Source organism: Schistocerca gregaria, chromosome 1 (assembly GCF_023897955.1).
Source record: "Schistocerca gregaria isolate iqSchGreg1 chromosome 1, iqSchGreg1.2, whole genome shotgun sequence".
Classification (NCBI taxonomy): Eukaryota; Metazoa; Arthropoda; class Insecta; order Orthoptera; family Acrididae; genus Schistocerca; species Schistocerca gregaria.
Window position 1 is genome coordinate 410,988,398 of NC_064920.1, and position 13,641 is coordinate 411,002,038.

General features: G+C 38.5%; 1 protein-coding gene across 2 annotated transcripts; it reads left to right on the forward strand.

Annotated features, from left to right (window-relative positions):
• Nucleotides 1–6,362: 6,362 nt before the first annotated feature.
• Nucleotides 6,363–13,564, forward strand: LOC126349766 (TP53-regulated inhibitor of apoptosis 1-like). 2 transcript variants are annotated; one of them, XM_050002457.1, is made up of 3 exons: nucleotides 6,363–6,435; nucleotides 11,160–11,314; nucleotides 12,430–13,564. In XM_050002457.1, exons 2-3 carry the CDS (start codon nucleotides 11,168–11,170, stop codon nucleotides 12,526–12,528), a joined length of 246 nt encoding a protein of 81 aa, XP_049858414.1. In that variant the 5' UTR covers nucleotides 6,363–6,435; nucleotides 11,160–11,167; the 3' UTR covers nucleotides 12,529–13,564. The 2 variants fall into 2 exon arrangements, with proteins under 2 accessions (XP_049858414.1, XP_049858415.1); XM_050002458.1 differs by having other exon boundaries at nucleotides 6,373–6,431.
• Nucleotides 13,565–13,641: the final 77 nt, after the last annotated feature.

The following is a 13,641-nucleotide window of genomic DNA, read 5'->3' on the forward strand; positions in this document are numbered from 1 at the left end:
ATGATGACATGCGGCCAGCTGTGCCGTATGAACGTCCTAACACAAGCTGTAGAGAAGATATGACGATTTTATTCCATTTAGTTCAATAATTGTCACCCTGTGTGTGTGTGTGTGTGTGTGTGTGTGTGTGTGTGTGTGTGTGTGTGTGTGTGTGTGTGTGTGTGTGTGTGTGTGTGTGTGTTAATAATACATCATAAGATCACATAAGGCCACACCCAACATATTCACTACAAGTTCTTATCATGGGCGAGTATCATTATTTTTGATATTGTTAAGACTTTCTGAATTCGAGTGTCCAATAAATAAATCGCTGTGGAATCTCACTACAGACGTCAAAGACATCAAGGACAGCTCGCTGTGAAGCACCTTAACATATTACGTTTAGAAATAACTCAGGCTTATAACGCAATGTGTTTTCACATGAACAATAATTTATACTTTCTTGATTCTATTGGAAAGACACCATATGCGTAGTATAGTTGTTATTAGATCAAAGCTGAAGACCTTCTTAACTGGGAAAACCTCGTCATTTGAAGAAAAAATCGCCATGAAGCGGAAACCACAAGATTGTTTTAATATCGATACGATTCTTTCCAGAATGATGAAAATTAACTTTAGTATGTTTGCTCAAGAAATTAATTGCAAGCCCTCTGCATTTCGTTTTAAGCCACTTAATATAGGAGTAATCTGAACAAGAATCTGCCATCTTGCAAATGGCAATACAAATTACAGCTTTTACTGTACTGAACATTATTAATTTCTGAAAAAACGCACAATTAAATTTTAATGCATGCAGGGATGCTACCGCTGCTGAAATAAGTGGTTTGGTTATAAATAACAGCATATATTAATCAGAAATACGTTAAAAGATACATATGTATCCATCCACATCGTTCTCGATGAAGATTCGAACCAGAGTAAGATATTTATGAAAATCTACTTCTATTGTTTTCATTTTTCTCCAAACATAGATTACCCTGAAATATAGATACTGCTTCTCGTATACATCACAGTGATATTTTTACATATTCTTTTGCACCTGGGGTAACAGTTCATTTAAACATTTTGTGGCAACCATTAATCCCCCCTAGGATCAGTACACAGCCTAAGTGACACTGGTCACTGGGTGACAGCAGATGTTAAGCTTCTGAGCTTTTTCATTGATCCTACGTTAATCTGCCAACAGCACACTATGTATGTATGTTCCAAATTCTCACTGGCCCTGTACCTCTTGAGGAAACTAAAAAGTGTTGTATCACAACTGTAATTACTAACAGCATACTGTGAAATGCTCCACAGCCACATCAGATATGGGCTGTTACAGTGGGGTCATTCCGCAGGTTGCAAGCATTTACTTTTCTTGCAAAAAAAAAGCAAAAAACTGACCACTGTAAACCAGTTTTTCCATATTAGCCAATGTATTTTCAGTTGCCTTGTCACGTAAAGACAGATCATGAGATCTACAGAAAGAGAAATGAAGTTCACCAACATAGCAATCATTATGAAGACGGTATAGACAGGCCAAGATGTCGATTAACAGTGACACAAAATAGCTTTCCGAAGGTGGGCCCAAAATTGTTTAATGCTCTTCCTAAGGATACTCAGTCAGTACCTATCGAATAATACAGAACTAAAATCTTGGGTATGTTAAAAGAGCAACCTTTGTACAGCATTGCAGAATACATCTCTGGCGACAGAACACTGTTTACTTGAGCTGCAACTTAGTGCCAATGAAAATAGCAGCAAATCTGCTATTTTACTATGATGTGTTCTGATATTGACTGACTTATTATTGTAAGGTATGGGGTGATTATAATTTAAGTTAAACATTCAAAATGATGTAGAAACAGCGCCACTGGTATGAATCACGTCAAATTGCAACGAAATATTATCGGAGAAGGGGGTGAACGCATAACAGAAGAAAATAATAGTGTTAAAATGGATAAATAGATGGCGCTGAATGTGTTGTAATACGTAAATGAAAACACCTGACATGTGCACGAGCCACTGAAGTTGGTATAAGCACGCAGGATACAAGGCTTTTCCTCATTTCGCATCTGCGACGTTCGCCATGACTGTCTCAATGAAGGACCGCGCTCTGCTTGTAAAACTGTATTACAAGATTGATGACTGTGCATACATCACTCTGCAGAAGTTCCAGACACTGAAGGTTCTGTAAAAGGGTCAGGAGAAAATGATGCGGAAAAGTGAAAAGACGGGTTCTTTTACTTTGCAACCTGGTAAAGGGAGGAAACGAACTGATTCGAAGTCACTGGACTCAGTGGCTACAGCAATGCAGGAGGAGACGAGTGATGTGTGCAAACGTGTTGTGCATGGAGAATTGTCCAAACATTGGACTTACCTGGGAGCACAGAGCGTAAAATCCTACGAAACATCCTTCTTTGTATCCATTCAAAATCACCCATGTGCACAATTTTTTTCCTGTTGACTTCGCAGTGAGAGAGACCTTCGCTTTAGAATGTCTTGCTTGCATGGAAGTGAACAATGATTGACCATGGAAGATTTTGTGGACAGACGAAGCCCACTTTCATCTGACAGGATATGTCAGTACACAGAATTGTCGAATATGGTCAAAGGAAAATTCATACGCAAATCAACAAGTACCACTTCATCCTGAAAATGTCCCATTTATCATAGGGCCATATTTTTTCGAAGAGACAGGTGTTTCCGGTCCTGTTACCTGTACCGTCATGGGAAGCGCTATGAGTGTCTTTTGCGCAACCATGTCATTCCAGCCCTCCAATAGCGTGGATGGGATCATTTTTATGCAAGATGGCGCACCTCTGCAAATTGCAGATCTAGCTAAGTAGCTTCTGAAGCGCCATTTAGGAAATACTAGAATTATCAGCTGCCATTTCCCTACAGCCTCGCCGTCCTGATCTTAATCCGTGTCACTTCTGGCTATGGGGTTATCCGAAAGATGTTGTGTTCAGTGTTCTGACTGCAAACTCTGTTGCATTGGAGGCACACATTGCGCAAGAGATTCTGAACATGATCCGGGGACATGCTGTTTCTCGATTTCGACTTGTTGCAGAACTTGGTGGACAGCATATTGAACATATTTTGCGCCAGTCACACGGAAATTAATAATCCGTTTTGAGTTTGATTGATGATTTTCATGCGGTTTTTGGCCTCAGGGCAATTAAAAACCGACGTGATTGATGCTTTTTATATGTGTTTCAGCCTCAGGACAGTTAAAAACCGATTTTTCCCATTCGGTGTGATATGACCTTGTCATGGTGGATGGGCTTACGCAACTAACAGTATCAGAACTGTTCACTCATGCTCACTGAGTAGTACAGTTTCTTTAATGTCAAACGTACTTCTTAGGTATTGTTGTATGATTCATTCATCATTTGTAGTCGACCACTATTAAATTACGATGCGTACAGCGCCATCTATTGCTACATTTTGTAACTATCCATTTTTCTTCTCCCATACGTTTTCCATTGCAATTTGATGTCATTCTGACCAGTGGTGTTATTTCTACAGCGGTTTTAAAGTTTATTTTATAATAATCACCCTTTATTATGTATCATATTTCTTAACATTATGTTTACAGTACCCATTTTGATATCATAGATTAAACTGCAATATTGTATTCATTTTATTGTAGTAATAGTATTGTAAACTTGACGCCATCTGTCCAGCCACTGCTCGAATGATGTAGAATTGGTAATAAAGTAATAATGTTTTGGGTCGTGGAATTTGGTGGCGCTGACTTCAATATACTCTTGCATCCCGCCCCACCTTTGCCCTTACATGCCCATTATCATTTCCGCATCCCTGAGGTAGAAACGCTGCTTACGCGACTTTATTTATTGCGCAGCTTTTAGCCGAAGTGCTTATAATGACACTGACAAGAAAAAGATGGACCCACAGAGATTTGGTGTGGAAATGAGGATCTTGTAGTAATCGTTTGGGAACATCAAATACTGTAAAAAGGGAGTTATCTGTAGAGGACAACATTTTGCTCGAAAATCATTTTCGAATGAGTAAAATCGATTTTTAAATCTTTTTGCCTCTGTCAAAAGTATAAACAGGTATGTGAGATGTTGTGCCAACTCACATTAGAATTACACATAATGTACTGATTGTATTCTGACGAGCACTGTTTCTAAGTTTTTGTGTTATCTACAATGTATTGAATATACATCAGAAACCTGGTTTCTTATATCATTAGAGGACCTGTAAATGTACGTTTGTTTCACCAGTAATGTACTTAATTTTGTAACCAAACTTTGTATTGCAGAGCAGAACAGTCATTCCTCAACGATTGGGCCAATATGAAGACTGTTACATCTATGTAGGTTTAACCGCTAAAGCCGCAAATAAATTTCCATTTCATGATAATATTTACAGTCAAAGACTAAAGCGAGAAATTAACATCATCATACTGATTTAAAAAGCACTTTTCAGTACTGACTGTTCTGCAGTAATCCAGACAGTAGCAAGCTCACACACTCAGTTTCAATATTTTTTACTCAACTTTGGCTCTTAAAATGATGGTGTGTCACTCTATTACAAATGACTGGTAAGAGATTGCAGAATGCTAGAATGAAATTCCTGTCGCACTGTTAAGGAACATTTTGCCAGTTTGGAAAGCATTGGTTTGTTTTCGGCATGACACTAACTTTCCCTGCACGTAAACAAATGCTTTTAGATCTGTGTTGTCGGACAAATGGGAGCAGAATGAAAGGCTGAGAGCAGTTCCACCTATTGGCAGTTCCTGAAGCTTATACGTGATGCTGGGTGAAGCGACATCATGCAAGAAAAGAGGAACAGCTTTCTACTTCTGTGAATTATGCATGACAAGACAGTGTGCAAATACATTGTTTCCACATGTAAGGTGACTTATACAAGTGATGGCAGATGGATGTTCTTGTAAGAATTTCATACCTGTGGAAACTTGGCTTTATACTGTCTGTGTACAGTATCGATACAGTTCTTGCCGATCAGCCGGCCGCGGTGGTCTCGCGGTTCTAGGCGCGCAGTCCGGAACCGTGCGACTGCTACGGTCGCAGGTTCGAATCCTGCCTCGGGCATGGATGTGTGTGATGTCCCTAGGTTAGTTAGGTTTAAGTAGTTCTAAGTTCTAGGGGACTAATGACCACAGCAGTTGAGTCCCATAGTGCTCAGAGCCATTTGAACCAACCTTGCCGATCTCTCATGTCTCTGGACTTCAGTTTTCGCTGGTGTGTTCATATAAAACGGATTCAAATTAAGAAGAAAGATCATACCAGAACCAGAAAATTAAGATAATCTTTAAAAAATATATTTTTAAGAACGAAACTGCGAATTTTTTCGCTACCTCTTCTAATTTTTCAATCAAATTCTTTCCTTTTGCTTGTAATAACGTAGACCGATTACCACAGCATTTCATATCAGATTAAAAAAGTATAAAAACATTGTAAAAATCCAGTTTATAAATGTAGTAGAGGGAAAGTAATTTACTTCTCTCATGTCGTACTGTTCAGACTGCTGTCTCCTTGCTTCAATTGATCTGTCGTCATTTATTACAAATTTTAACGAAAGAAATAACGAAGCGAAACATTTTATACTAAACCATGATGAATCGAAATATGGAGTACTGCTCGCGGCTGTGTAATGGGATTCGTGAGGAGATGAGCTGGTGAGTGACGTGATCAGAAACGGACGGATGAGTCAGCCGTCAAAACTTTCCTCCAGAGAAATCTTGACGGTTCCATGACGTGACGTGACTGCTAGAGTGGATGCCGCCATTTGAAATACATTGCTGAATGCGACTTTTTATACTTTCCCGACGGATCTGTTGCAAATACGCTTCTCGGGTTTGCCGCCGGATCGTTTGGTGTAATACTTGCACCATATTTCTTCGGTGCAGAATACCATACGGTGGCAAACCAGAGAAGCATATTTGCATATTGCTGAATGTTTTGAGGGGACGGAACGTAATATGACGTGACGGCCGGTGTGGATTGCCGTTTACTCACATGCCTATCTTAATTTCTATCACCCTGGAACCACAGTACTAGTTGCGTTTCTTTTCTAAAAGTTGAAATTTGTTTACTTTTTACCTCACAAAATTCGAATCGTTGACTCGTTTACGTAATTGTCTTGTGAAGGCTAGACGTAACCAATGTCATATCTTCGCTGAAATTGTTTGGTTTGGTGTAATCAGGAGTTCGAATACAATACAAAAGAAGACTCTGTTTAACTCATGTTTGACGTTGCAAATTAGAAGTGATTGCATTTGAGGTCTATTTGTGATTTGTTAGCAACCCTTATACACAGGTTTGTGGTTGCGTAAGACATTTTTTTTTTTTTGTGTGTGGAATTAGTGGATAACATGTAGGTAGCCCTCTGTCGATCGTTCCAAGCAGTCATTCTGTTTACCCGGACCACGGTCTCTACTGTCTATAAACCGAACGGCTGGTAGTACAAAATAATATATAGTAATTTAAGTGGCACAACCGTTGAAAATGTCATTAGCATCCTGCGAAATACCTTTCCTAATTATTACAACTTTGCAGCGGAAAAGCTTGAATCAAAGTGGCTAAATAGCAGTTAATGTTGACTTCGAGCTTAGAGATAAAGTAATGGCTAACACAATATGGCCTCATTCCGGAGAACGGCCCAATGTTCCTATGGAATAGACTGTTTTGTAACGAACAGGTACCAGAGCATTTAAGCAAGTAAGCTGCGTAACTGAAACACCAGGAATTCTGATATTCGTAGGTAATACGAATGTTTCATTAAACCGTTCAGTATGCTTCAAAGGCCGAGAGGATAAATGTCTTACTTGCTGCAGAGGTACCAAACATATTCATTATGACTGACCTTGGGTGACTGAAAAACGAAGTAAAGTAAGTTATAATGGAATGACATATTTTTGAAGAACTGAACATAAAAGTGGTATGGTAGAATTATGTGTAGATAGCAGTATAAGTAATGTTTCATGACGAATCACAAACTGTAGAGAAAACGTGTTTTGAAGTAACAGCAGTTCAAACAAATTTTCATAAGGACGAGTGTCTAATGTTGGGTATATATTGCTCTCCAAGCTCTAGGATAAAAGATTTACTAATAGAACTTGGTGTATCCACTTGAGAAATCTGTTAAAGAATTCCTGTGTTTAATAGTGGCTGGTTATCTCTAATTATACATACTTGAAACAGAGCAGCTGTACAAAAAGTGTTCATGATGATATAAATACATGTAATATAAAGCTGCTTGTGACTGGCCCAACTAGAAACATTGAAACATCATGCAATAGGAGATCATGTTTTTACAATTATATCTTTAAATAAGTGAAAGTATGCGCAATGGAAGATCTAGGATGGAATAATGACAGTCAAATGAAAGGAATAGTTACTACTCACCGTGCAGTGGAGATGCTAAATCACAGACAGGCACAACAAAAAGAATGTCAAACAAAGCTTTCAGCCAATTAAGCAGAGACTGTGTGTGTGTGTGTGTGTGTGTGTGTGTGTGTGTGTGTGTGTGTGTGTTTTGATGAAGGCCTGTTTGGCCAAAGCTTGCTATTGTATCTATTTGTGACTCAGAATCTCTGCTATATGATGAGTAGCAGCTATCCTTTTCATAATATTGTCAAATCCTAGACATAGTAAGACAGGTGCCATGAATGCTAGAGAAGATTTGAAAGATATAGCAAATGTGATAGTGAAGTAGACTGTGAAATGAAATGTACAGATATCAGAAGAAAGAATATAACAAGATAAGGCAAACAAAATCGAGATTATATCAGCGTCAAACAGGGAGCTTCATCAAATATTTCTAAGAGAGTCTGGTCACACACAATCAAGAATGCATCAGATAAGACAGACTGTGAACATAATGCATACAGCACAAAATAAAGGAATGATTCGCACTAGGTATGTTCCACTGTAAACCAGAATTATGTAAATTAGTTCAGAAGCTAGTGAAACAAAATTAAGCATTTGCTAAAATGGGTATAGCTTCACCAGAAATAACAGTATTTCTATTCCTATTTGGAACAGATGAAACAGAAGGTACTGCCAGATAATGGAAAAACGAATACACAGATGGCATAGACAGAATATCTGCATAAAATAATCATACACTGCTCATGGTACCTAGTTAAGCCTCTGACATTACTAGTAAACTTGGTGATGGAGAATGGACCATTCCCTACATGTCCGTAAAAGAGTAAATTTGCAAAGTCTGTCATACCAGGGATCCTGGAAACTAGACCTACAATAATTATATCCAATTGCTCAGAAATTGTAGAAATAGTTATAATCTATAGTAATAAAATTCATACAAAAACAAAGTATCCTGGATGAAACATAGCATCAATTTAGGAAAGACAAGTATACAAAAGCAGCACTGGCACGTTTCATGGCACGCATAGTCAGAGCTTTGGAAAACAAAAAGAAATTTTAGTGCCTTTCTTCATCTCTCAAAAGTCTGTGGTTGTGTTTGCCATTCTATTCTGTTAGACAAACTGCGTAGATATGGTATCGGGAAATGCTGCCAGTCTAAAAAAATGATGAACAAAGTGTAGAAATAAGTACAATATAAGCCATAAGATTGAAACTTTTCAATCTAATTTTCAAATGGTGAAGTATGCGATAGCACAAGGCTCAGTACTCAATCCCCTAATAATTTTTATATTGTATGTAAATGACATGGTGGCATAAGTAAAAGAAAATGTGATCATGTATGCAGATGATAAATCCCTCATTTTAAGTAGTAACTCAATAAATGATTTAGAAACAGGGACTACTGTGGCCATAGAAAGGGCAAATGAATATTTAAGTGAAAACAATCTGTTTGTAAATCAAAAGAAAATAGTCCAATAGAAATACTTGCAAAGAAAACAAACAAATGAAGAGAAACTAAATATAAGACTTAGGGGCACAATGCTAACAAAAGGTGACACTTGCAAGTTCCTGTGATGGACAGTGGACAGACTCATGAGTAGGGAAAGTCATATAGAAAAGATCAGCTCAAAAATAAGGAGCAATGTATTTTTAACGAAGAAAATGTGCCACACAGTTGATATAGGTACACTGTAGACAAAATTCACCCAAATTTATCATACTGTATAATAATATACTATGTGATAAAAAGTATCTGGACAACCCTAAAAAACATACGTTCTTCATATTAGGTGCGTTGTGCTGGCAAGTACTCCATATCAGTGACCTCAGTAGCCATTAAGAAATTGTCAGACAGCAGAATGGGGCGCTCTGCGGAAGTCACGGACTTCGAACGTAGTCAGGTTATTGGGTGTCATTTGTGTCAGATGCCTGCACGCAAGATTTCCACACGCCTGAACATCCCTAGGTTCTCTGTTTCCAATGTGATTGTGAAATGGAAATGTGAAGGGATATGTACAGCACAAAAGCATACAAGCTGACTACCTCTGTTTACTGACAGACTGCTGACAGTTGAAGAGGGTTGTAATGTGTAACGGGCAAACATTTATCCAGACCATCTCACAGGAATTCCAAACTGCATCAGGATCCACTGCAAGTAGTGCGAAAACTTGGATTTTATGTTCTAGTGGCTTCTCATAAGCCAATCATCACACCGGTAAATGCCATACAACGCCTCACTTGGTGTAAGGAGCATAAACAGTGGACAATTGAGCAGTGCAAAAATGTTGCGTGTATTGATGATTCACGGTAAAATTCAGAGGCGGTGGTGTTATGGTGTGGTGGTGTTTTTCATGGAAGGGGCTTGCACCACTGTTTTGTGTGGCACTATCACAACACAGGCCTACAATGATGTTTTAAGCACCTTCTTGCTTCCCACTGTTGAAGAGCTATTTGGGGATGGCGATTGCTCTTTCAACACAATGTTCATAACACACGGCCTGTGGCAGAGTGGTTACACGACAATAACATCCGTATAATGGACTGGCTTGCACCGAGTCCTGACCTGAATCCTTTGGGATGTTTTGGAACACAGACTTCATACCAGGCCTCACCAGCCGACATCAATACCTCTCCTCAGTGCAGCACTCTGTGAAGAATGGGCTACCATTCCCCAAGAAATCTTCAGTGCCTGATTGAATGTATGCGCATGAGAGTGGAAGCTGTCATCAAGGCTAATGGTAGGCCAACACCATATTGAAATCCAGCATTACCCGTGGAGGGTGCCACGAACTTGTAAGCCATTTTCCGCCAGGTGTCCGGATACTTTTGGTCACATAATGTGTGTGGGGTAGGGCAGTAAATATGTGTATGAGCAGACTGCATAAAAAAGGGGGGGGGGGAGATGGTATCATATGTATGGGAAGGCAACATCTCCAGAACCATGCTACACACACCTGTGTGAATGAAAAGTAATTGCATGAATGAAACATATTTACTCTTCCTTTGACCACTGTTTAGAACTTTGCTCAGCACAATACTGCTACACAGAAGTGTACATGAAAAGACAGTTGGATATTATAACAATATTATGAGAAGGAAAGTTGCTACTCACCATATAGCAGAGATGCTGAGTCACAGCCTTCGTCAACAATAGATACACACACTCTTGCAATCGCAACACACGCGCATGACTACAGTCTCAGGCAACTGTAACTGCCCTGCGAGCAGTAGCACCAGTGCGTGATGAGAGTGGCAACTGAGTGGGGGGTGGGGAAGGATGGTATGGTGGGGATGGCAGACAGTGAAGCGCAGGTTAGATTGCGGGTAGAGGAGGGGGGGGGGGGGGCAGCGATAAAGGAGAGAAATAAAAAGACTGGGTGTGGCGGTGGAATGATGACTGTAGGGCTGGAATGGGAACAAGGAAGGGGCTGGATGGGTGAGGACAGTCACTCGTCGTCGTGGCTATCTGTAACTCAGCATCTCTGGTATATGGTGAGTAGCAACATTCCTTCTCATAATATTGCTACATTCCGTCCTGGATTTTCCACAGATGGATACTGAACATAGGTTAATGTTATTGCAGTATGATTTCCATGCAGAAATAAACAATGCAACACAAGAAATCCTTTGCTTGGCCTATACAAATTAAGTAATATATTCATCCTGACAGTCTTCATTAAATCAAATGTAGATGATTGTATCACTGTCATCTTCAGTTGTGAATGTAAAAGTAACAATCAGCATGTTCATGTTGTGTATTAAACTTACTCAGTTTTTAATACTTTGCTTCAGGTTTTGGAATGAATAGCATTGGAGAAACTTGTAATGATTTAAAGAAGGAGTATGATGCCTGCTTCTTGACATGGTTCTCAGAGAAGTTTTTAAAGGGCGAAACAAATGATGACATGTGTGCCCCATATTTCAAAGTGTATCAGGAATGTGTGAAGGTACAGTAGCTTCATGTGCTTATGATTTTGTAGTATACATGTATCTTTGTATAATTAAATGTTGTTGAGCATTTGTCTTGCTATTGGTATGCGAGGACTTGTCATTCCAGTGTCAGTGGCTGTATGTAATTACTTGCATGGGCATTCTTGATCTCCTTGGTGTGTCAACCACTGCTCAAAGTACACTGGATGAACAGTTGCTAACACGGGATTCAGTGCCAAACTAAGCCGATAACAGTCAACCATGTTGAAAATATTGTCATTTTTTTACTTCTATTGATTACACTTTCAACAGCTGTTGGCTGTCTGAAAACTTGATGTTTTCAAAATAAATCTTTCTTTTTGATGCTGTGCTCTTCCATCAGTGTATTGTCCCAGCTTCATATGTCAAGTATGTGTGACATAGCACTGCAAGATAAGCTACTGTTTCCCAGATGATGTATTGGTGGCCACATTCACATGTGCTGCAATATGTTCTTGGTAGTGGGTAGCTTGCTGAGTCAAGTGTAACTTTCATCTTTGATGGTGGTTGGAACAGAGTTTTACTGAAGTATTTTTCCAGCAACCTTGACTTTTGCAGTAGATGGTTCTGTCTTGAATATGTGAGTGAAGATGGGTGTGTCCTTGTCATGTGGTAACTTTTACACCCTGATTCGTAATGGTGCACCCACGAATTGTTTCGTAGAAAAGTTTGATTGAGAAATTCATCTCATGGCCCAATTTCTCTTACTAAACCTGGTAGTACAGTGGTTACAGCAGAGGAAAAGCACCCAGATGTATTTACTGGGGTTTTTCCAAGATCAGTTGTGACCTATTAAAATTTCTGCTTCATATCTAATGAATCATTGTCAAAGGGGTGTTAAAGGCTACCTTCCTTCCTTCCTTCCTCAAAGTACTACTCAGAAGTGACGCTTTTCATTAATTGGTTTATTTTTCTTATTTTGATTTGGTCTTGTGTGTAGTGATATGTGTGCAGGTAACTAAAAAATTAATTTCTGATTGGGTGGTAATACCTGTATATAAATGCTTTGTTCCTTGGTGTCAGGCACAGTATATAGTTAACTATTGTGTTATCAGCAGTTAATTTTGTGTTACCCAGATTTTCTTCTTTTCAGAAAGCAATTAAGGATCATAATATAGATCTGAAAGAGATTGAAAAAAACCATCTTGGGTCTAATGAAGAGCAGAAGGTTCCACAACAAAAAAATAGCTGACACATAATGAGGAGCCTCTGCAGTTTACTTTCTCCATGTTCTGTTCTGCAGTGGGTGCCACAGCGTAAGATACAATTTGGCTGTAGCAATGAGATTGCTGAGAGTCAGTGGCACAGTGATGTTACAGACGTTTGAGATATACAGGTTAAATTATAAGGAAACTGTATTAATGTCTACCTTTTGCTCCACATTGTTGTTGCAGTAAATATTGTGTAGAATGTTTTAGCATTTTTGATCATACACAAATATGTTTAAAAAGGCAGCGAGTTATACATATGCAATATGCATATGCCACAAAATACTCCATATTGTTTTAGTGTGTTATGTAAAAGCAAACTCTGAACATAATTATCACAAAGGATTTCCCAAAATAAATTGTTTTTGCAGTCAGCTTTGAAAGTTAATATCAGATACCTATAAAATTTGCTTCCGTCATATATAGTCGCTTTTGCTATTTTGTAAATAATAAAGGTGTATGTGCTATCATCAGTATCAATTTCCCTAATAAGTTGATTTTTCTACCAAAGCAGCATCTGTGCACTTTTGGTCTGCTACAAAATTCTGTTTCATATATTTGTGTGCTAATACCTCAATACATAGTTTTTCGTAGTAATTTCATATGTAAAAAATGAAAGTATGATTAGGCTGAAGCTGTTCCTGGTAATGGAAACTTATTTATGATATGCAGATGTTTACTCATGTTGAGGAAATGGGACCATAAAGCTTTCTATTATGAACCACTGCACGTGCTGGATTGCATTCGGTAGCATACCTTCTGCTTCGGCTGTATCTGTTTCAGACAGTCCTTTATTAATGTCACTAATTCTGTGGGCCACATTAATTCATGCAATTTTTTCTTTTATTTATTTTAAATGTATATAAAAACAGTGTTTAGTAGAATTAGATAGCAATTCATTGTTACCTAGATGTGTAGTAATAGATTTGTTTTTTACCTTCTTCAGTGAGCTGTGATATGTATATATGCTTTACACTTTCTTGGAAGTTACACCAAAAAGAATAAAATAAATTAGCTAATTGTGTTGTGTGGACTTTCACTTTATTTATTGAAAGAAGACTTATTAAATTGTTGAAAACTTTTTTCCACAGAAAGAC